This window comes from Colletotrichum godetiae (assembly GCF_030913485.1).
Source record: "Colletotrichum godetiae strain CBS 193.32 chromosome Unknown BDP55scaffold_31, whole genome shotgun sequence".
NCBI lineage: Eukaryota > Fungi > Ascomycota > Sordariomycetes > Glomerellales > Glomerellaceae > Colletotrichum > Colletotrichum godetiae.
In genome coordinates, this window is record NW_026851279.1 from 382,807 (window position 1) to 405,695 (window position 22,889).

General features: G+C 54.6%; 3 protein-coding genes across 3 annotated transcripts; 1 reads left to right on the forward strand and 2 right to left on the reverse strand.

The window, feature by feature from the left end:
• Positions 1–3,552: 3,552 nt before the first annotated feature.
• On the reverse strand, positions 3,553–5,535 carry BDP55DRAFT_556370 (homeobox domain-containing protein; the record flags this gene model as incomplete). The annotated part of the gene is made up of 3 exons (XM_060569583.1): positions 3,553–4,838; positions 4,895–5,106; positions 5,180–5,535. The coding sequence occupies 3 exons, from the start codon at positions 5,533–5,535 to the stop codon at positions 3,553–3,555; spliced, it is 1,854 nt and encodes a 617-aa protein (XP_060427472.1).
• A 6,225-nt stretch (positions 5,536–11,760) lies between these two features.
• On the forward strand, positions 11,761–12,862 carry BDP55DRAFT_670315 (uncharacterized protein). Its single transcript, XM_060575373.1, has one exon. The coding sequence runs from the start codon at positions 11,803–11,805 to the stop codon at positions 12,367–12,369; it is 567 nt and encodes a 188-aa protein (XP_060427473.1). The 5' UTR covers positions 11,761–11,802; the 3' UTR covers positions 12,370–12,862.
• A 4,824-nt stretch (positions 12,863–17,686) lies between these two features.
• On the reverse strand, positions 17,687–21,585 carry BDP55DRAFT_730598 (alpha and gamma adaptin binding protein p34-domain-containing protein; the record flags this gene model as incomplete). The annotated part of the gene is made up of 3 exons (XM_060579710.1): positions 17,687–18,213; positions 18,478–18,990; positions 20,310–21,585. The coding sequence occupies 3 exons, from the start codon at positions 21,583–21,585 to the stop codon at positions 17,687–17,689; spliced, it is 2,316 nt and encodes a 771-aa protein (XP_060427474.1).
• Between the last annotated feature and the right edge of the window lie 1,304 nt (positions 21,586–22,889).

Consider the following 22,889-nt stretch of genomic DNA (forward strand, 5'->3'; position numbering starts at 1 on the left):
GAGAACCTATCTACACAGTAGGTATCTAGTGCGGGCTTGGCGCCTCTTCTGCACTGCCACGGTCATGTTCTTGCCCGATGTTCCTTACCAAGTACCCGTACGAATCAATAAAAAAGCCTGCGCGACAGCTCCTCATGCACCACGCGCCCATCCGCGGTTCGCGGAGGCCAGGTCAGGTACGTTGGCTGGATCCATGAATTCTTGGGGCCATTGCGGTCGGCAGGTCGGGCGCGAGGAACAACTGGTTTCGTACGGATACAGCACACAAGCGAATGAAGAAGGACGAAATAGAGACTTCTTCGTCAAGGACCGGGGAGCGGGAGTGAAAAGTTCAGGTGGCCAGCGGCCAGCCGCCAAAGAGCAGAGGCCGGGCTGGAGCAGGGGGGCAGCCGACAGGCGAGCATGGAGAATATGGGAAAGTCCCGACTTCCGACTGGCAGCTGCTCATTCGATATTCCGCCGTGCCCCCTCCCCGCATTGAGGACGTCATTGGGCAAGAGATGGGATGGAAGCATACTTCCCAGGCTGGAATCGCCAAAGTGCGAGCGAAGCAGGAGCCAACAAAAGTAAGTAGGTAGTGCCTTCCTCACGGGAATACGGATACATCAGTACGTACCGAGCTGTCCGCCCATCTCCAACAAATAGAAGGACCCGCTCCGCCTACAACCTGCCTGCTATCCGAACGGACGTCGGAAGCTGCGGGTGATCTCAGGAAAAGGTTCCGATCCCTGGGCTCGCTCATCCATCCATCAACCACAACCTCAACAAGTCATTGGCCATCTTGGCGACCGTCGCAGCTTCCATCACACTCTTTTCTGGGTAGTGTTTCCGTACGCTTCGAAACATTGCGAGTGCGAAAGCAACACCAACAATGCCCGTCCTCCATGACTTGGCACCAAGGTCCTGTGTGTGTGTGTGTGTGTGTGTGTGTGTGTGTGTGTGTGTGTGTGGACGAAAGAAGACCATCCTCCAAGTGGCAGATCCAAGTCCAACTAGGTAATTACTTTGTAGATTATTCAACAACCACGCGATTGACAGAAAGCAGCAAAGTCGCTGACAGCATCCACACACACCTACTTCATAAATACACTACACTACTGTGTACTGACACTGCCTCAACTCACATCATCTCACGTGAGTTCAATTAGCATACCGAACACAAGTGCAAGACCATCGTCGTCCTTCAGACGAACGTGGCCGAGGGCTGGTAGCCACCGTAGCCTACAAACTCTACAGGGAACTCCCTGGATCCTGAAAAGACCTACTGCGTACCACTATCCGCAGGTACTATGGGCGTCTATTGCAGGGAAGAAGAGACACCCGACTCGATCTCTACGATACATACGGATACACCAAAAACATTAGAGTTCCCCGTATCCGGCTACATTTCCCACCCGCAAGGTGCCACAGACCCCCCTCCGCTCCGGCATCCAGGAAAGTAACGCCGTCTCATCTCATTTCCATCCGTTGATGCCTGCAGCAGTGCAGCATGGAACCTGGCTCCCGAGCCTTCTTAGGAGGGAAAGAAAAGAAAAAAAAAGGTCGGGCAATATCCCATACCGCCGGAAATTTCCGTCAACCCCCTTCACACCAGCCCCAAAGCGCAAGCATTCGAGTCCACAATGCCTTTGAATCGTTCCCGTCGGATCCGCGCTCTCGGAGCCACACATCTCAAGACTTCGAGGGGAAGAAGAAGAGAGGCACTGCGTCTCTATTGCTACGATTGAACAAAACAGGATAGTCAATGGAAAGACAACTCTCGCCCGGCTTACCTTACGTTAGGGAATACAGAAGCATCCCTCAGTGACCCCCTTAGACCTCGTGTTAGCGGGCCGCCGCCTCACTCGCCACATGCACCCCAAGCATCAACCCACCCATCCATCCCCACTTCTCCAAGACCAGCCGGGCTCGCACGCCAACGTCCTCTGGCAAGCTGGGCATTATCTAAGGGTAAAAATGATGGACAAGCATACAAGCTAGGCAGTTGGGCAACCAAACATCAGCCGACCAGTCGAGACCTCGCACTACCTTTGGTCTTACACGTTGATCCTCTTCCACTGACACTCTCATAGACACCGCATACAGTAATACGCTGTACCTCTACTCTTGAGGCAGAGCATAGGTATTGCATTAGACTCTGCGACAGACGACCACACGTAGTACTCCGTATACTGATACCAGCCTGCCCTGCCCTGCTGCGTAACAGAGCACGCGGCTGCGAAAAAAGCCCCCCCACCCCCGGGCTCTCATAGGCAGATCAGATCCTCCTCAGCTCAGCCTTACCCGCACCACTTGACGAGAGAGACGTCTAGGATGGACATAGCATCTATGAAGTACCACATTCACACGACCGATCGGTCGTAACAAAAGGTTTGTCTAGGCGAAGATGGTACTCCAATTCATTGCATGTGTGGGCCATCAGTCAGCCTTGCTCAAGAATCGCTATTGGAAAATTACCACGAAGGTATCCCTCGTTGCCGTTTCACAGGGCACACTCGTTGGCCAAGACTTATTGCTGCAAGAGGATTACTTACGTGTAGTCACAAATCATTCAAGTCACATCACAATCATGGAAGCAAGTATTGAAAGTGGGAAAACAGGGATTCAATGCCCATCTGTATCTCGACTCTATCGTCAGTGCTTACAAGCCAGCCGCTTCTCTCTCGAGTGGCGGCCGGCCAAGCCCCTTCGCTGCTCGGCCACCGGAAAGGCGGCTTCCCATTACCACCCCCCTTCGGTGCCGGCATACAACAACAAAAGCCACAAAGCCCCTGCTCCCACGACCCAGCAAACCAAGAAAATACCCAGCAATATAGGTAAACAAGTAATGTGTGTCTTGAGAGAGTTGTATATCCTCAAATAAAATGTGTGTTGTGTGACTGATTACGAACCAGGAAAATCCCAAGCCACCTGGGCTTTTCCCCATTTTCATCCTCCAAAACCCGCAGCCAGGACATCTGAGATTCATGAACAATGACAGATGAAATAAGAAACAAGCAACGAGACAGCGATGTGCAACGCAAGCCAACCAAGAGAGAAGGGAAGGATATTAGGGGCCACGCCGTCGTCTCCGCGAGGTAGGCGTGGCCAAAGGACTAGGTTTGGTAATGGATTGGTGCATGATGAGATGCCCACACCCTCGTACCACAAGCCGGGTTTTTTTGTTCGCGACAATAAGTGACTCGAAGGGTGAAGTAAATCCAAAAAAAAAAAGTGCAAAGGTACGATCGCCTGTGCCGGACATGCATGATCGAGATTCCGAATAGAGGTATCGTCATGCAGAGTCGTCGTGGCCGATGGATGATGTTGTAGCGAGAAATGAATCACACATCGTAGTCATCGGTGTTGAAAGTAGACCAAGCGCAACCCCCATCTGGTATATGTTGAGCGCCTAAAACGCCAGCTGTGAATGACCAAGGCAAGCAACTCCTCTCTCCCGAATAAACCATTTGAGAGAGCACGCCTCCCAAGTTTATATATACGCCATGTCCTAGTGAATGGAACCCAAGATTCATCCTGACATGTCTAGGCACGGCAGGCCGACAGCAGGAATCAGTGGGGTGTTTGGTGCATGGACTCGGGAGACATCGAGTTGGGGTCAACGTGATCAAACTGGACCAGTTGGTTCATGTCGAGGTCGTTGTGGCCATGCTCACCATATGCAGGTGAGTGAGGGTGCATCGGCAAGTTGATAGTGTGCTTAGAGTACATCTCGTTCAGGCCGGTGCCGTCATCAGACACAGCACACGATCCGTTATCGCCCTGCTGGTAGATATCGGCGGAAGCAGATCTACCGAGCATGGAGAGGGGAGGCGACTGCTCGACGATGGACGGCTCTCCGTGGTGGCTACCGAATGAGAGGGGAGACACGGAGGGCGGGATCATGCTCGGTGACGGGTGCGCCATCGGGGAGAGGAAGGCACTGCCGTACGGCGTGTTGTAGCTGGAAGCGGCCGGGAGAGGGCTCGGCTCAGGACCCTGAGAGAAGAAGTTGGGGCTCGTCGGGAATTCGGAAGGAGAGGCAGTGGTGGCAGACATGGGATACTGTCGCATATCCAGGCCGAATCCGGCTTGAGTGTCGATTCTCAAGTTCGGGCCGAGTCCACCGGGCTGCTGAGGAATCGGTGCGTAGATGTTGGGGCCAGGCGTCTGAGGAGCGGCCATCTCCCCCGGCTGCTGGATGTAGAAGGAGGGCATGGGCGTTTGAAGCATGGAGAAGTCCACAGCCATGGGCACGGAGCGACTGCGCTGTCTCTTGTGGCCAGGTCCGCGCATACCAGGGTGCATGTGGTTGATGCCCCAAGACTCCTGGAACATGCCAACGTGCGGCTGTGCGAAGTTGGGCTGAGATGAAGGGCGGCTGGGCGACACAGGAGCGGACATGGACAGGGCGTGCTGCTGGTCGATGAAGGGGTGCGGGTTGTTGCGGTTCATGAAGGCCTCCAAGGAGACAAGCTTGGCCAACTGGCCGCTGAGAACCTTGGGGTTGCCACCGAGGTGGTGAACCAAGCAGTGTGAGGCCTGCTGGTCCTCGGTGAAGTCGCCACACTGGAAGAACCCGCTGGCCTGAGGAGAAGAGTCCATGAAGAAGTTGGGGGCCCGGTTCAGCTCGATGACAATGCCGCCAGGCTTATTGGGGTCACCCTCCTGGTTCTCAAGGAAGATGTTCTTGATGTAAGCGAAGGGGTACTCGATCTTGTAGCCCGCCTGTTCGTTGTTGATGTAGTAGGTCATTGTGCACTTGTCGGGGGAGTAGAAGATGATGAGATCCATCGTGTTCTGTCCCACGCGAGTCCACTTGCCGATGCTCAGAGAGCGGCAGGTGAGATGATGGATCACTAAGAGCGTTAGTCCTGTGTTCACTAACGAGTTGATGAGGGCTTCTTAGACTTACAAACTTTGCCCTGGCCGTTTTGATCACCGCCAAGAAGCATGTTGTTGTGGCCGTAGGGAAGAAGGCCGGTCCGGCCGAGGAAGGGACCGCCGAGACCTTTGCCTGACTCCATCGCTTGCATAGCAAGGTAGGCTCGCATAGACTCGGGGATCGAATCGATGTCTTCGCCAGTCTCGAGGCTCTTCTTGGCCAAGAGCTTGATCTTGGCGCGTCTGTGGCGTGTTAGTGGTGGTTCAGGGGCATCAAGCTGCAAAGGCGGAAGACGAGAGGGCGGCAAGAGCGTACCTGTTCTGGAACCAGATCTGAACAGACCTTTCGGTCATGTTGATCTCTTCTGCTATCCGCTCACGAACGGTGGCAGTGGGGGTTGGGTTCTTGTTGAACTCCACCTCCAAAGTCGTCAACTGGTCCTGAGTTGCGCGCTGTCTCTTCTGGTTCTTTTGCTGTTGGGTCAGGGTGCTCTTGCGCGGCGGACGCCTTGATTGCGAAGAGGGAGGCTGGCCATTGTGGGTGGAGGTGGAGGGGGAGGGAGTTTGGTCCATCTTGTGGGCGGATGTGGGAGAGACATCCTGAGGGGTTGATGAGCCGGGTGTCGAGACTTGCTGGACGAGACCCAGGGGTTGGTCGACCTCGGTAGCCATGTCTTCTTTTTCTGTCCTTCTCGAAAATCCTTCGTTCGGTTAGAATGAAGTCGATGAGGTTGATCGCTGGTGATGTGGTGCGATGGTTGATCAAATCAGGAGGGCGGGTGTTCGCGAGGTGAGGGAGTCTCGGTATTAGTCGCTTCCAGGAGGTGATCGGGATGTCGAGAGTATCGTTTGGTTCACGGAAACGCGCAGGTGAATGCGGTACTAGGTGTAAGGTGTTTTTGGTGATAACAAGTATAGTGCTGTGAGGCCAAGGGAAGGTATAGAATGAGCTGTGAGGCAAAAGTGCTAAGGAGCGTGGTCTCTGATCCAACAGGGGGAACAGGAGGTGAGATTTGTGTGAATAGTGTCGTTTGGTTCGGGAAGAACGAATGTGTGTAATTCAACCAAGACGGGAAGGAACGTAATGAGAATACCCGGAAAGGAGTGACGGGATTCGGAAGCTGAGATGGTTGAATTATTTCAAGAGAGTGACTGTGAAAAGGAAAAAAAAGGAGTGGGGGAAGAGGAATAGGAGGGAAGGGATTGTCGTGAACGACGAGGATGACGATGAGGAGATGGGATGAGGAAGAACACAAGGAGGGATGGGGGCAAGAGAGGAGAAAAAGGAAAAGGAATGGATGGGCGCGAGGCGGCGGGCCCCAGTAAAAAAAAAAAGGGAACAGAGAGGAACAGACGAACGAACGAACGAACGAACCGGCGCCAGTCCACCCTGTTCCTGTGCCTGGTCTCCTCCTTCCCTCTGCCTGTACGGAGTATGGAGGGAAAGGTACCTTTTCCCGTGGACTTGCCTTAGCTCAAGGAGTTCCTTTTTTGCTGCTCACCTACTTTGTTACGCCTCTAGACACGCCTTGGGTACTTTCTCTCCCACTACGAATACATGAGGTGCTGTCTACCTTACCCTAGGGCTCCTCGCTGGGAACTGGAGTCTGGATGGACTGCCCCAGGGCCCGGGAGGAGTGAGGCGTGTGGGTTGCGGGCGGGCGAGGGACGAGGGTGTGAGGTGAGGTGTGGAAAAGTGGATCCTTGTGATGACAGGGGGGAGGAAAGACCGGACGTGGGACGTGGGACGTGGGACTTGAGGTGTGCAGCGGCGGCTCAGCAGCCAGTGGTGTGTGCGGTCTGCGGGATGGTCATGGTCATGGGCATGATGGGGATGAATGGGACCGTTGATTGATGTTAAAGGCACCAGTTAGAAACGGTCCAAAAACTCCATACAGAGCAAGGAGACAGATGTTCAGGTCCCAGGTTGTGTCTGGTACATCAAAAACATATGCTTCAAGCAAAGGATACGCACCTTATGAACGTACCTTCCGTAGGTAAGGTAAGGAAGGTACTCTCGTAGCCTCTCTCTTTCCCCCGCCCCTTTTTGGCAAGCAGGGTTTAGGTCAGTTCTTTCTCTTTCCCGTCCCTCTCTCTCTTTCTCTCCTCTCGACGGCAAGTGCAGTGTTCAGTGTCCACAGCGCGAATGGGTGTGGACTGTGGATGGGGCAGGCACGAGAAAAATTGTGTGCAAGCAAGAAAAGCCGCCATTGACACACACACCCAGAGGTGCCAGACTGGTGGACGACGGACGTTGACGGGGGACGAACTTCAAAGACGAGGACCGGGGCTGGACGTATGGGCGACACCACCAGCGACCAGTGGCCACAATGACTGGATAGACAGGGGTAGTGCCAGGTACGTGCCTTCTTTCATTGGTTGATAAAAGCCACTTTACCGTTCGTACCTGCCGCCGATGAACGGAACGTGTCCCAAGCTGGTAAACCTTGCCCCAACTGGCTTTAGCGGCTTGTGCCCCCCGTTTAGCCTTTTCTGACCTTCTCTCTCGCTTCCACTTGGTCTCTTCCTCTCTCGTATACCTCAGCTGCGTAGCTGCATGCTGCACTTGATTTGCTCCTCCATCCGTCCCATCCTCTCCCATCTTGTTCCTGGGCGTAACGCAAGGTAAGGTACTAGACTGTCTGTGGCTGGCTCTGATGCACCGTGTGAACGGAGTCTTTGCATGCGAGTGTGCGTTGTCGACCTGTTCCTGCGTCCTGCGCCTCACCTCAAGCATCCGTATCCCCCAATCCAAGTCCAGACCAGACCAGCCAAACCACCACCAGCCAGACCAGTCTCGTTCTCTCTCCGCTATCCCACACCAAAGTGACCACACACCGCCGCAACGCCGCGCGCCGCCGTTGGTTCATCGGGGCTGCTGATAGGAGGTACACCATCGCATCCCGCCATGGATCATGGCCCTGCTCGTTGCTGCAGTTCCTTGCCCTGTTGATGCTGGACTACTCCTCTTGTGCCCAGTGGTCATCGAGAGAAAGGTGGGGGAGCAGAAACATGCAGCGGCCGAAGAGAGACCACACACGACAAAAGGGAGGCCTATCCCAGCAAGTGAGAGGCCAAAAGGGAGACCGGCAAGTGCCTGAGGGCCCCCCTCTCTCTTGTAGTCTTGTTGGGTTCACGGCGTCGCGCCCGATGCACGCATTGAATCGATTCACGCGGCATCCGTCGAGGACGTGGACGCCGATAAACAATCAGCATTATGCCTAGATACTCGTACTTACGCAGTACGAATCCTCAGGCTCTCAGCAAAGGATGTCCATCCTTTCCGGCCTCGTGCCCGATGCCTAGCTAGTGGCTAGTATCAACTATAGAGTATCCGTCTGCTGTGTAGACAGACACTACCACGTGTTTTGCGGCTCGAGAGATGATATATAAGCATGAGGTAACTGGTAGTCTCTGGATCGCTGCTTGGTATGGATACTCGGTACAAATAGTGTCGCCTATCCTTTTGGTCCTCACCGTCTTGTGACTCTGGTCCAAAACCAGACGCCGTGGGTCGCAAGCCATTAGCCACGGCCGGGGACTGAAGCAAGAACAAGATACTCAAAGAATGTGTCGCGCTTTCCGCCAAAATGGCCGTACCTTGCGCGGTAACTTGCGAGTGAGGGGAGACATCCAACAAAGTCTCCACCCTTTTTGGGGGCCGTAAGAGAAAATCGCGGCGCGGTGTCTGATGCGCACTGCATCAACATCTGTGGAGGCGAGTGCGGATCTTCCTCACGGAGTATGGCTGTCAGTGGTCGCTCCTCCACCATCCGCATCCTCGCTCCGTTGTTGATCGCCCTGGAAGGCTCGGCCTCGAGGCTTGGTCCTGTCGATTCTGGCATTCTGCCGGGAAAGGGAGGCATAAGAGCCGGACGGTGGGACGATGAACGGAAGGTCCAAGGTCGTGGGAGGTTCAAGCATGACTTGGATAGGAAAGTCCACGTCTACCCAGGTACGTACACATCTGGCTGTGGTTGTGGCTGATGAGACTGTGTGGGCCTGGAACGGAGCAAGCATGAACCTACCTACCTAAGGTAGCACAGATGCGTGGGCGGGGGTCCTCAGGCACAGGGGTAGCCGACAAGGTACGTACTCGGCACACCAGCAGACTCCTCAGACGGCAGCTCAAGAAAGGGGATGGATGGAAGGCATGGAAACACGTTTGGGTCCAGAGGACAACGAGCAGTGGACTCTGGATTTTGAACTCTTGCCATTGTACGCAACACGGGCAACTACAAAGCAAGTTAGTTGGCAGGTCACTCGTTTTTCAATCACTCGCTTCGGGGCTGTTGTCATGCAAAAGATGTAGCCTCAAGGTACAAAACAACGCCAAAAGACTCGCAGCCGCAAAGCCACGACCGTCTTATCGGTGCTGTTTGAACAGGGGCTTGTTTCCGTACCTGCGTATCCGTACGTAGCTCTCACAGACATCCGCACTTTACTCCGTACAGAGACCTGACAGGTAGCGATACGGATTTGCTCACGTTCGAGAATCAAGACCAGCCAGTCCACTCAGACTTCCTTCCACGGGGCATCCTTCAATCCTCCGACGTCAAGATCGTCCAAAGTCTATAAGGCCCCGAATCCCAACCGTTACCTCGTCCCGACATAAAGGTAGGGGAGGGTGCTATAATGTGTTTTGTTATGCGTTATCATGACACCTTATCCCGCCAATGTATCGCGTCCCTCCTACTCCATCCCTTCCCGCACTTTCCATCCGTTTGCCCTTCTGGGCTTGCAACACCTTGCACGCTTTTTGTGCTTAGGTAACCTTGCCTTGGAGCCAAGATATCCTGGAGCCAGACTCGTCATGTGCGGCCTAAACGGCCGGCCTAGTCGGCTCAAACTATCCCGTCAGTCTCACGTCCGCGAGACGGTAGCAGGGATACGTACTGTCCAGCAAAGATGCCTCGAATTCTCAACTAAGAAAGACCCGCAACGGTTTGTGCACAGTACGCGTCAGCTCCACCTTCCGTTGCACTTGCCAGTCGCACTTGCACCAAAAGTAAAAGACACCGGCTAGCTGCAAGGTACCCGTACGGAGGAAGGTACGTTGAAGGGGTCCCACTTTAGAAACGTCGCTCCCTGACCCCTGCTCACGTCGTTCGTCCAGTCTTTTCCCAATTGGAACCTCAGGTCTGATTCGCACTCAATCACACGCTTTCTCTCTCTCTCTCTCTCTTTCTCTCTCCAAGTCTTTAAGTCCCCATGCGGTTGCGGCGTGAACTTTCAACAACGTCTTGTCAACCTGCATCATACTGCAGGTCGAGGGCGTCTTTTGCTGGCGCCAGTCGATCGCGGTGGCATCATAGCACTGCACTGCACTGCATTCACAATGCACCACTCGCGACTGGGACAAGCCGCATATGCACCGCGACAGCCTACTACCACCACCACCGCATATCCAGCGTCGTATCGCTTGACGCTGGCTACTGGCTCGTCTTCGAGTCTTCGCTTCCACACTGTGTCGTACCTGACGTCTCTTTCGTCCGGTCCTGTCCCTGTCCCTGGCGATCCATGCTCCCCCTCCTCGCCCTCCTCGCCCGACTTTCACGCCTTCCCTCGCCCCCAAGACGCGTCCTCCTCACACAAGTTGTGTCAGGTACACAATGATCCGCCAGATCTTGTCGACTGCATCCTGACAAGCCATGACACAAACGACTCCAAACGAAACCATACAAAGCCGCCATGACAACCAGGCACCTCTCGAAATAGCACACAAGCTTTCGTCGAATCGAACCGAGGCTGTCAATCATTGTCCAGGACATGCAGTCATCGATTCAGGCAGCTCCTGTCGTGCATCGTTGCGCCGCCTGACCTCACGTATGCAGCAGCAGGAGCATGCGGTGCCTGGCTGTCCTTCTGCCCACACACACCGTTCGTCTTCATCATCCGTCCTCAGGCTTGGATCTGCAAGGCTCCGTTCTCCATCTTCTTAACAAGGACGATCCGTGGCGAAAAATTGTCGGTCTCGCTTGGTATGGTGACGCCTGCCGCTGTACGCAATAGTCACGCAGCACAGAGACACCTGCCAGACGATAGCTGATCCACAGACTGCTGTAACCGGTAATGTGCGACTGGCGGTCAAGCGTCCGCTCAGGCGCCGCCGTCCCGGCTTCGTGAGCCTCCAGCTCGGAATGGATCCATCACGTATTCGAGCTGGAGACTGGACTACTTTGAACCTCACTCAAACCCATACGCCTTGCGCTAGCGCCTATCGCCGAGGGCTGACAAGGTCTTCCTAGTCAAGGCCGCCATACTGAGTTCGACTGATTCAGCACAAGAAAACCGACGACTCAGTCAAGTGCGAAGCCTCCTTCGCTGGGCTTAGCACCTCCTAATCACGAAATGTCTGGCTGACGGCTTGGGCCGGGACGAACGTTCAACAGACTGCTTGAACAAAATAGGCTCGGGCCAGCTGGATATCTACTCATTGCCCTGGTCACAGCAGCGGCTTTCCGAGCGGCGTGCCCACTATCCACACCCAGGCAGACGGTTCATGGCTCTTAGAACTACGCAATTCTCTTTGCCACCAAACTGCTTCGCCGACTTGTTCGCGGGCCAGATCTCGACGCCCATCTCCACGTCGTCTTTGCGCCCGCTCGGTTCTTCATTTGAGCGACTGAGTGATGGCTTCGTGACATGGTCGATGCTCTTGGGGAAATTCTTGTCATTTCGAAACCATCCCGCCGGGGACGCCAATGGCACGGGGTTTACGCCTCTGAAGGTCGTCCCCTTCCTCAGACCATCAAGACCAAACCAGCTCCAGAGAGCTTCCGCCCATAACCCAAGGTACGTCGGTGCCTTCTGGAACCACTGAATAAGCAGGCGTCAACTTCCACGAATGACATGTCGAGAAAGGGGCCCTCCCCATGCTGAGCTGAGGCTTCAACCCGCCCGACTACATACCACCAGCCTCGGCCGTCATACGGAGGGATGGTGCCGTCACGCATCTCTGCGCAAAAGTATGGGGTCAATCAGTTTGCTCCATGCTCGGCATCTCCCTTTGGCAAACTCGCAACGCCCTGTCTCGCGTCTGCAACAGACATCGAATGTCGTACCTTTAAAAAAACAACGCGTCGGGGCGATCGCCTGGCCATTCCTGTGGGAGTGCCGGGAACCAAAGGGATGTCTCAGACAAGACACCAGGGTATCACAAAGATCGCTTCGTACGACGGAGGGTCTTTTTACACACTTTGCAGCGTTCCGGTATGCATCTTGCGAACCAATACCATCCAGCACAGCGCCCACGACTGGTCGTGTTTCGCCGTTCTTACCTTCGAGCTCGAGACGGTCTTTGGAATTCGCATCCATCCTCCCTCCGTTGCTCGACCAAGGGCTCCAACTTACCATCATCGACTCCCCGGGAGCCTTTCTCTTCGGCCTTGTTTCTGGGAGACGCAAGTTGTATTACCTCGTACCTGCAGAAGCGTTATGCAGCCAGAACACCCATCCCATGGCCCAAGTGCCAGATGCGCCGAAGACACTGTGACGCAGCGCTAACTACCTTTGATCGGTCGGTCAGCTACATCCAAGCCGTCCGGCCGTCCCACGGCGACCCATTCGAGATAGGTGGAGACGCTCCATCGGCGAGGGACGGGGGACAAATATTTTGCACTCGCGAAAAGCGCATCCGCGAAGTTCGGCAGCAGAATAGCTGGTTAATGGGCTGCGGTTGCGCGACTGCCGGAGCTTTGACTCTTAATATGCTCAGACGTTCCGGTCTGATCACGGCCGATGACAATGAACATGCGCTGCCAATGTCAGATGACAAAAAGTTCAGACGAAATGTTCCGCCCAAGCGCTCGTTGGCGCTTGCTGCCGCCGGCATCGTTCCTCGAAGGCGTGGCGCCGTCGAATGGTGCTCAAGCGACCGGAATGTCCCATGCTCGCGCACGCGTCGGCGTATCACTAAGACAGGCGGACTCCGCGAAGGCGGCTACAAATCTGCCATACACCACCAGGGTGCCCGAAATAGCAATGGGATCCTTCGTCCATCCAAAGTTCAAGGTTAAATAACACCTTTTGTCTGCGTTTACCTTTGCACTTGCACTTGCTTTCATGGCATTGGCGGGCCTCATCCCGGCTAGGTGGTTCACAAAAGACAAAGCCCCCCGAAGGTTGACGAGGGTCTCATTGGATATGCTGCTGTTCTCTAACCAACCAAGTGACTCCGTTTCAAGGACGCGACCAGTGTTCCGAACGACAAGGCATAAGTTTGACGTTATCCTGCATGAAAACGAGAGAAACAGCTCTCCAAGTCCACAAGTTTCTTTGCTCGAACGAGATGAATCCGCCGTCAGCGCCACTTCAGCGAAACCGTAATGCAGTAGGGACATTGAAGCAAAGTCGTGGAGCAAAGGGGAGAGACGGCATTGAGTCGGTGATGCATGACGGTTCGGCTCCGTTTTCCCGAATTGGACTTGTTGAAGGGGTGCAGGAAGTGCGAGAAAGTCAGCACAGTACCTATTGAGGAATGCGGACTGTCCCTGGGAACTAGTCGGTGTCAGGGCTCCAGGTTGTCTTCAGCAGGATCCGCTTTTACCCCTGAGTGTTGGTGTTAATACCTTGCAACTTCTCAGGGACGCTGCGGCTCGGCCAACCAGCCTCGAGAAGAAGAGCAGGGATCTGTCAAAGTCAAATCGCTCTCATTGGACATTATGCTTGGAACTTGGCCGAATTCGGTCTGGCGAAAGATCGTCGATGGATTTCCTTGTCGGGTTAGGAAGAGAGCCACTACCGCAGCATCTCATGGCTCAGGGCTTAAGGCTCTCTCGTGGAACCAGGGCAGAATCATCAGACATGGAGCCTGGAGGAAGGGAAAGGGAGGGGTGAGAGTCTGAGAGAGCCTTCGTTGAGGTTCCCCCTGCCTTCCACGCCTCTCTGGCCCCATGGCCCTCACTTTGCGGATACGTCGTGCTTCTTTCGTCTGATCTTTTCTCTTCCCGCTTCTGGCTCGCGTCTCCAGTCTCAGTCCCCTGGTCCGCCTCCGGCCCCGTTCAACAACAACTGTCAGACAAGAGCCCTGTCAGACCGCGGCCGTTTTGCAGCGTGCCTCCTCCGCAAAACATCAACCAAGAACCCTGGGGGAGTATCCGTACGGATCACAGATGGTTATCTTCTTTCGCCGCATAAAGGAGAACGGAGCAGGAAGTCTAGTCGTGACCATTGACGACCGACCATCGCATAATTCCGTGCGTTGTTGGTGGGAGATCGTCGTTTTGAGAGCCCACTCGCCGTTGGCCTCGGATTCAAACAATCTAAACACTTCTGTTACTGACTCAGCCACCGAAGCCGACGACGGTCATCAGCAATTACGGCGGGCCAACTTTTCGTTGTTGCATCCACCGCCTTCTTGACTGGTGAACCCGCCGCCAGTGGCCGGATTTCGCGGTCGCCGGTATGGGCTGCCCATTGCTTCAAAGAATCTGCCCTTCTGGGGTTCATCGCTGCTAGCATCACCGGACGCCGGACGGGGACCCCAATCTCACAGCCTGGTGATTTTGTTCCAGAAGAACCGTCGAACATTGCGCGCCCCGAAAACCCTGGCCGACTCCCTTGGCTTGCCCCTCCCCCTATCTCGAGCCCTGTAGAGTTAATTCTCGCTTGCTGAGAGCCCTTGAGAGACCGGCTGTTGTCACTGGACCCTTTATGGATAACACGCAAGATTGCCGCAAGAGGTAGACAAGGCGAGGAATAGGCGAGATGTATCGCTGACCTTTCCGCCGCGGCGTCTGTGGCACCAACCCACAGAATCAAACGGTGGCATGGAAGTCGGCTACTGACAGCCAGGCAACACGAGAGCGTGTAGTGCTTTACGGGTACGGAGTACGGAGTACTGGGACCATCTACCAGATCTGCTGCGCTCCTGGAGTCCTGTCAGCTGACCATCCGCAGCTACCGAAGAGGCTACAGTCTCCATCAAGTCCGTGTCGTCGATAGCTGGCTAAATTGGCTTGGCTTGACAATGGCGTGCTTCACAGACTTTGTCGTTTCCTTTGTCTCCACGCTGCGAAAGGCTCATGGCTGTCAGACTGTCAGTTGCCATCGATACGGACCCAAAGGTCTGGTCCTGCTTTCGTAGTCAGGTCTGGAGGTCCAGAGCTTTTACGCCGCCTGCAAATGCTTTCAGCTCCGGGTTCACCACTGACAGAGCATAATCACTCCGAGATCACTGACCAATAGGCAGGGTGCTAAAGCTAGGGCTCCGCCGAAGCATGAATGATCATCGCGACACTGGGACAACACATTGAGAAACGCGCCTTGACGCGTTGCCATTGCTTACTCCGAGTACATTTGTTTTGAAGCTTCGATGGCAAGATGGCGCATGCTCGTCATATCCTAGATCCTCATCGTGCATGTTACGATTGTTTACTTCCCCTTACATGAAAGATACCAGGCAGCGAGACTGATCGACACTAACGACAGTGAGGCAAAACTTGACATCTCACAGGATGGCGCCAATGAGCTCGGACGATTACTTATTCTCCTCAATCGGCTTGGCTACAGCCTACCCGTATGAAATGCCCTGAATGCTGGGAGATCAACGACAACCGATCGCCAACGATCACGAAAGCAGCGTCTAGCGAGCCCCGAACAGCGCAGCAGGGTACCCAAAACTACCGTGATACCGGGCCAAGCATTCCCAATCGAGTTTGCTGAAACTTAGCAGGTTATCGCTTCCTCGACAAGCATTACAGGCATCGCTGAGAAATTTCCGATTGAGCCTAGCTTCCCCGCCGGCAACGGAGGGAGGATTCGTGAGGTAAAGGAAAAAGACCACCAGTCATGCGACGCCGGTCTACAACGCGGTGCTCCGCCGCATTGTTTTGCGATGCGCGGCAGAACATTCTATTGCTGCAAAGACCTCCGTGCTCGGGCCTCTAAAGGGGACAGGAGGGGAACCACGTCGGCATGAACCAAGCTGTGGGCCATATGGAGAGGCTGTGCCGGATTTGTCCCTGCTCGTTGTCTGTCTGCGACGTCGACGTCGTGCATCTGTACGAGATCGCACAAGGGCTTGCAAGAGGATCGGCGCTAGCGTTCGTCTGATGTTCTTGCCGGCCCTCACCGAGACGGGTCTCCTGGCCGGCCTCCCGCTGACAGCTGCTTGACCCGAGACGGGACTTGACCGCCGAATTGTTCGGATCAATCTATTCTCCCGGGTTGACCCAACTTCTGGGCGATTGACCTGACCTACAGAGGGCATCTCTTCATGACATGACTCGGCATGATCAAGCGCGGAGCCTCCCCGAAGCATAACTCTAGGGACGAACGTTCTTGAGCAATATGGACTTACTACCTAGTCTTGCTGCATGATGCTATCGGATCCCCTGCTTCGTTCGCCCGCCGTCCGAACTCCTCGATTCGAGTGTGCTCACTTTATATTCCCAAGCCGTCTAACGCATCCCTACATGTCTGGCTAACCATGCCCTCGGTTTTTCCTGGCCCGAAATGGGTGAGCTTGCGGGAGATATAGAGATGGGGCTGGACCCTGTTTCTTCACCAAGAGGCAACACTCTATGCATGCCACGCGGCATGTCGAAGAGTAGAAGGGAAAAGGGAGGTTCCTGGCTCTCGATATCTCCCGACTTGGGCAAATACACCCGGGGCAGTATTTTGCTGGTATGTAGAATATCCGGGATCTACAGCCTTTGAATAGGCTACACCTTCCTGTCGACGGGAGATCAGCAGGAAGCCACGTTTTTGGAGAATTTACTCCTATGCGGTGCCACTTTAGGGGGACAATGGTCAACAACGGTTGTTGCTCCATTTTGTGTCCAGCAGGGCTAATAGCAACTTGATGGGCTACAGCTCAAGGCGGCGACGAAATGCTTCTAGAGTTCTTGCTAGTTGGCCAAGGGTGGATGTTGCAGCCCTGAGTGACGTTGAGAAGGTTAGGTATAGTTGGACACAGTAGGGAAGCGCGGGAAGGACATGAAAAGTCGGCTTCAGACCCAGCCATCTCAGGCTATGTGCAACCCTTGGCTGAATTCATGCTGAGAGGGGTTCTTCTGGCCTTTGGACTCACTCTCAAAGCCTGTTTAGGACTCTGAGCAGTCAAATATCGTATGCATACCACCTGGTTCATGTATGTTTGTATGCAAACAACTCTCGTCAGACTAAGAATGTCGAACGATTTTCTTGACCTTTGGTTGCTCAGCTCTCGTTTTCGAAGCGGTGCGAGATCGACTCTACTCCAGCTGCATATTTGCTTGAAGTGTCCAGCTACGGAGCTTACATTCTTTCGTGGGTTTCCCCATAAAGGTGTGTATTCCCGCTAGATCATATGGGGGTTGTCGTGACCATCGTACGAAGAGACTGTCAAAGTCCTACGAACCCAACGTAGTTTGGGCGAAATAAACTAGGCTCACATAAACTTGTTGGGGTATAGATAGCATTACTAGGGGGAGGGGTTTTCGCCAAAGATGGATGTTTTGTGCTCTCAAATGGAGACGAATCTGCTGTGTTTCTCTTGGCTATTTCAGGCTTGACGTCTCTCTGGGTACAGTAGGCTTATCACGTCCAACTTCCTCCACTCGAATGAACAGCGGGCACATTTGACTGTGGTTGGAGGGAGATATATTCTAGTCACTTTCATCAACTCCGGGGCCTCTACGTCCGAAAGGCACTTCAGCTTAAGCCGAGCGTTTGTCGAAGTCTCCTCAGCACTTCATCCGCTTTCTGTGAGGTTCTCATGCGCGTCGTCTAGAAAAACACACAAATGTCTCCCTACACAGTTGTCTTCCTCAGCTGCTGATGTCCCCTGCTTTAGACCAAAACGCAAAGAAGACCAGCGGAACACCTGCGCATCACCCCCTCAAAGCTCCTTCATCACCTCCCCGACAGCCTTCTTCGCCATCCTCCGCCTCTGGTCTTCAGGCAGACCCGCACTAAGATCCCTGACAGCCTGCAGCTTGCGCATCATCTGCTCAATCTTCTCCACGTCCTCGGCGTCCAGATCCTCCTTTTCTTCGTCGCCCTTTGTATTATTCTTCTTCTTCGCGTTCGGGTCCTCGGCGGTAGCAGCAGCGCCATTGCTTCCGCTCGCTGCTTTCCCCGGTTCCGCTCCAGCTTCCTCATCTTCCGGCTCCTGCTCAAGGTTCCAAATCGCCTTTTTCAAGCCTTCGAAATCCGCTCTGTCGAAGCCGAAATCTAGGTTCTCTGGGTCGTCGAGGTCAAACTCGTCGTCGTCGCCGTTGCCGTCTGCTAGGGGTCTGGGTTTCCTGGGTAGAGTGCTGGCGGTGTCATCGTCCGAGTCGAGATCTGAGGGGCCGTCCATGTCGTCTGCGGCATCCCAGTCGTTGGATTCGAGTGCCTCGAGGGCTCTTGCTACGCCCATTTTCTCTGGCAGAAAAAGGTCAGCACAGGACGGACCCTTATTGTGTATTGTATGCGCGAGGGAGCAGTAAAGGCGTCAGTTGAGATAAGCGCCCTTACTGCCTCGTCTTGCTTTCTCAAATCGAGTTTGAAGCGTGGAAGCAAGGTCCGAATATGAAATGCAGCCTGGAAAGCCGAGGCAGTGGAACGCAAAATAGGAGAAAGAAAGAAAAGAGACGGACAAGAAACAAAAGAGGAGAGAAGAAAAATGTGGATGCGGGAAAAACTCACCTCCAAACTCGTTTCGACCATCATCCTTCTTCCCCCCACGAACCTGCACAAACTCAAGCCCCCATTCCGCGCAAAGATCCTCCCACTCGTCCGCCACCCCCTCCCCGACCCCGATGCCCAACCCGACGCCGTCCCATCCCCACCCGCCAAGCCCCTCGCGAACGACCTTGCCGACCTCGGCGATGAGCGCGCGGGTGTCTTCTACCGAAGGCGGATTCGGTGCTGTCGTGGCGGTGGTGGCATCTGCTGACGCTGGTGATGGTGCCGATGTTGAAGCCGGGGCCGCGGAGGCCGGAGAAGACGAAGAAGAAGAAGAAGAAGAAGGCAGGGCAAAAACAACAGCCAACCCGCCCAGCACGGTAAGTACCTCCTTGGCCTCGGGCGAGAGGAAAGACGCGGACCATTCGGCCGGGGAGGCGACGAGGTCTAGCCAGATGGGCACGTCGGCGGTGTAGTAGCTCGTCTTGATGGGGAGGATGTGCGTTGTGCCTGCGAGGGTTGTGGATGCTGGCTCTGGGTGGGTGCCTGTTAGGTCTGGCCGTCTCTCTTGCGTTAGTGATGATTGTATCTTTTTGTATCATTTCGGGGTGAGAGGGTGTTTCAATAGAGGGCTGTAGAGAAGGATGTGATGTTGATGTTGATGGGTTGCGGTGAGATGTTGGGGGTGTGTCGTTGCAAAGGTTCTCATGTGATGCGGGCTTGATTTCCCATTCCATCTCATGATGAGAGTGAGATATATGAGCGACAATGAGATGGGCCGAGAACGAGTTGCACATGTCAAGGCCAAGTAAACAAGCATGGTAAAGAAGTGAGTATAGCTTCACAAACCTTTGATGACTCTACTCAAATGCTGTGACGAGTCGGCGAGCGAGACCGCCAGTACCCGGCGCGGGTTCTTGACTTCCATAATTCCGTATGTACCTTGCCCGGTTTCTTTGGGTTGGGTATGAACACCGAAGCAGCGAGTCTTTTCCCTGGGGTAAAGGTGAAAGAAGTGTGTGTGATATCGGATAGACTCGATATCGTTGAACAACTCGGCGAACTCTTTGAGTGTTTAAGCGCAATGAGCTTGACTGAGGTGGGTGAGTTGAGGTGGGATGGTGGGGCACAATGGAACAAAACGGCGGGGTTCCGTCGCAGGGTCCAGATTACCTAACTAACTATCCGTACTCCGTAGGTGCAGAATCCAATTGGTGATTCTTCGGTCGCCCGTGCCGGAGCTAGACCCTAACGATGCTCGAGCGTTGCTTACACGAAGGGGTCGCTTGTGAGACATGGGACGGAAGCTTCGGGTGCAACATGATAATTCCCTCCTCTGGGAAAGAGTACAAATGGATCGATTTCTCTTTAGCTTCTGCAAACCTTTTTCCCGAGTCTTTTTCTCTACAGAAACAGCCAGCACATCACCCTAGCACAAAAACTGCTCATCAGATTTACTAGCAATTCATCTCGATTGGGGTTTACGTATGTGTATGTATATGTATATATATATATATATATCGTGCTGTGCTTGTCGTAAGTAACTCTTAACCCTCGCTACCTATGCCAAAACAGTGGTATTCCCGAACCAAAGGGTAAAAGAAAGAGAATCATGATGCGTCACAGTCTGGGAATCATTATGAGGCGATGCAGGAAAAAAAGACCCAAAGACAAAACACCGGCACTTCCAGCCTTTGGGAAAGAAGAAAAACAGCAGTGGAAAATGAGCAAAGCGACCCGGCCGAGGAAACGAAACCAACAACGCGAAATCAAGGACGAAGAAACGAAATGAGACACCCAACATCAACGATCCTCTCCCCACCCAAAATGCCGATTGACAACATTCATCGCACTCACGCCAGCCCTCACGAGCCCTCTCGTCGTCTCCTGGTCGATCCCCGCGAGGACGTCTTCGAAGCTCGTATCCTGTCGCCCTTCGGCATCTCGCAGATCACGCTGGTCCAGCTCGCCCTGCCTTCTTTCCAGCACGGCCTTGGAGATGGCCCGTCCCCACATGTTGTACAGGTCGGTCTCTGACAGGCTGACATACTCTCTGCCGCCCGCTGCTCTCCCGGTCTGGGGATCTCTCCGGCGTCGGGAAAAGGCCCACTCGGCCTCGACGACCTCGAAGCGCTTGGTACGGAAGAAGAGGTAGGGCCACGCAAAGACCCAGAGGAAGGTCAGGTAGAAGAGCCAGCAAACCCAGGTGGTGTAGCGCCAGCGGTTGACGCGGCACGTATTGTAGATGTCGACTCTGGCATCATGGACGGGGAAGGAGACGTCAATACGGCCGCGGTAGTTGGTGGCGCGGACCAGGTCCTCGAGACGGGTTTTGAGGCGCTCGTCATCGTCGAATCCCGGCACGGTGCGTAGGAGCGAAAAGGTCTTGAGCCCTGCGTGCGAGGCGCAGTAGCGATGGCACCACTCCCGCAGAGTGGGCGGCTCCTTGCTCACCTCCTCACCCGCAGCACCACCTCGAGCACCCGACGACCTGCCGCCGAAGCCCGGGGCACGGGTAGGAAAGACGGTACCGCGGCGAACCTTTTGGAAGTTGTCGGCGGTGCGGAGCTCGCGCCACGAGCGTCGGGTGGCGATGTCGCGATAGAGGTAAGGGGTGAGTTCGACGCGGACGTCAAAGTCGACGACGGTCTTGCTCTCCGTCTTATCGTCCCGCTTGCGGATGCTCTCGGTGTGGGTGCCGCGGACACGCAGGTAGGGTCTTGGTGGCGACTGGGCAAGAGAGGTGATGTGGGATTCGAGAAAGGCCGGGTCGGTATCAAGGCGGCGTGAACAGTGGATTTCGGCACCGGTGTCGGGGTCCCTGCGGAAGAGGAGCGGGGAGTGGCCGGACTCGTCTGCCAGGAGCGGGGTCACGGTGGTGGTTATGTTGTGTTTTGGGTCGAGCGACGAGGGTTCGTCAGTGTAGGACGGGGGCAGGTCGCCAGCATTTGAAGACGAGGCTGTGGCAATGTCATCGTAGTAGGGGTCGTTTGTGTGGAGGGAGAAGGCGTCGGAGGGTTGGTTGAGACGGAGAGGCGGCGGGTTGACGGCGGCAGAGGAAGAATCGTCCTTCTTGGAGTCTGGTTCGAAGGGTAGCAGATCGGGGGAGAAGGCGCCCGGCATCGACATTTCGAAGGAACGATGCTTTGGTCGTGGGAGGGGAAGAAGTATGTCGGCAGCCTTGGATGGGAGATGCCTGGTGGATGATCTTGACAGTCGGGTCGACGATGGAGATGGAGATGTGGGAGATCCAAGGCGTGAACAAATCCTCCAACAGCAGCAAAGACGAAAACAACAACGGGCCAGCAGGATGCAGAAAGAAAAAAAAAAACGAGAGACAATCGTGAGGGGAATGGGAAGGACAGAAAGGAATGGTGTGTTGCCGTATGCGTATGCGTACCTGGGTAGGCAGACGGCCAAAAACAAAAAAAGGGTAGGCAGCAGACGCACCAGGGATGAATTGCCCTTGGCTTTGCCAGTTGGGTGTGGTTATTTTGGCTTTCCGGTGGGCAAGCGTGACAGGCACGACAAGGTTCCAGGCCCCGGATTCTGCATCCCAAAGTCTTGGCCCTTTTGGCCACCAAGGGAGACCCCCCAATCCCCTCAGTCCATGGCTGGGACTTGACAGAGATGGACTTGACTGGACTGTCAGCTCTGGTCGCCGGTCTTCTTTCCCCCAGGGACCACTAAGCTGCCGAAAGACTGTCATTGGGTAGGGAATTCGCTTTCAACGCCCCAAAAGTCACAAGTGTCTTCAATCTCCACCTTCCCTTTCGTGCCGGTGCCGCTGTGCCACAAGCTACAGCCTACAGGTACTCCGTACAGCCCGCCCAGCGAGTCCAGTCCTGTGTACGGAGTACATGTCCACTCCTTCAAAAGTCCAGCGCCCCACAACCACCAGACTTCAGGCCGTCGCGGGGACGTGTCGTGTCGAATCGTCCCACTCCACCTGGAGACTTTTGCTGACTTGCCAGTGAGACGTCGCCCGTGCCACCCAATTCAATGCGATGAACCTGGCAACTGGCGACTCATTCAGCTCAAGGAAAAGTGTCAGTCAGCTGCACGTTCGGTTCTTTCTTCTGGTCGCATGTTCGGATAAATCTTTCTTCTTTTCCTTTTCTTGAACCTACCTACGTATGGAGCTATGTTCCAATGGCCTGGGCAGACTTGCCGTATATGTGCCGATGAAATTGTCCAATGTTTTGGCCTTCATTTGCCACACCTAGCACTTCCTATTGGATTTGCGACATTGCATCTCGTACATCTCCCCGAACCTGAATCTCAGCTGGGGCTGTGGTTACGTTGATGCAGTGTCCTGATACCGATGCTACCTGAGGAACTTTCTTCGGACGACCACTTTTGACGTTCCCAACTAGCCTTTGAAATTTCCCGAAACAACGATCCTAGCCCGGCAGAACCTGTGACCCTCAAGA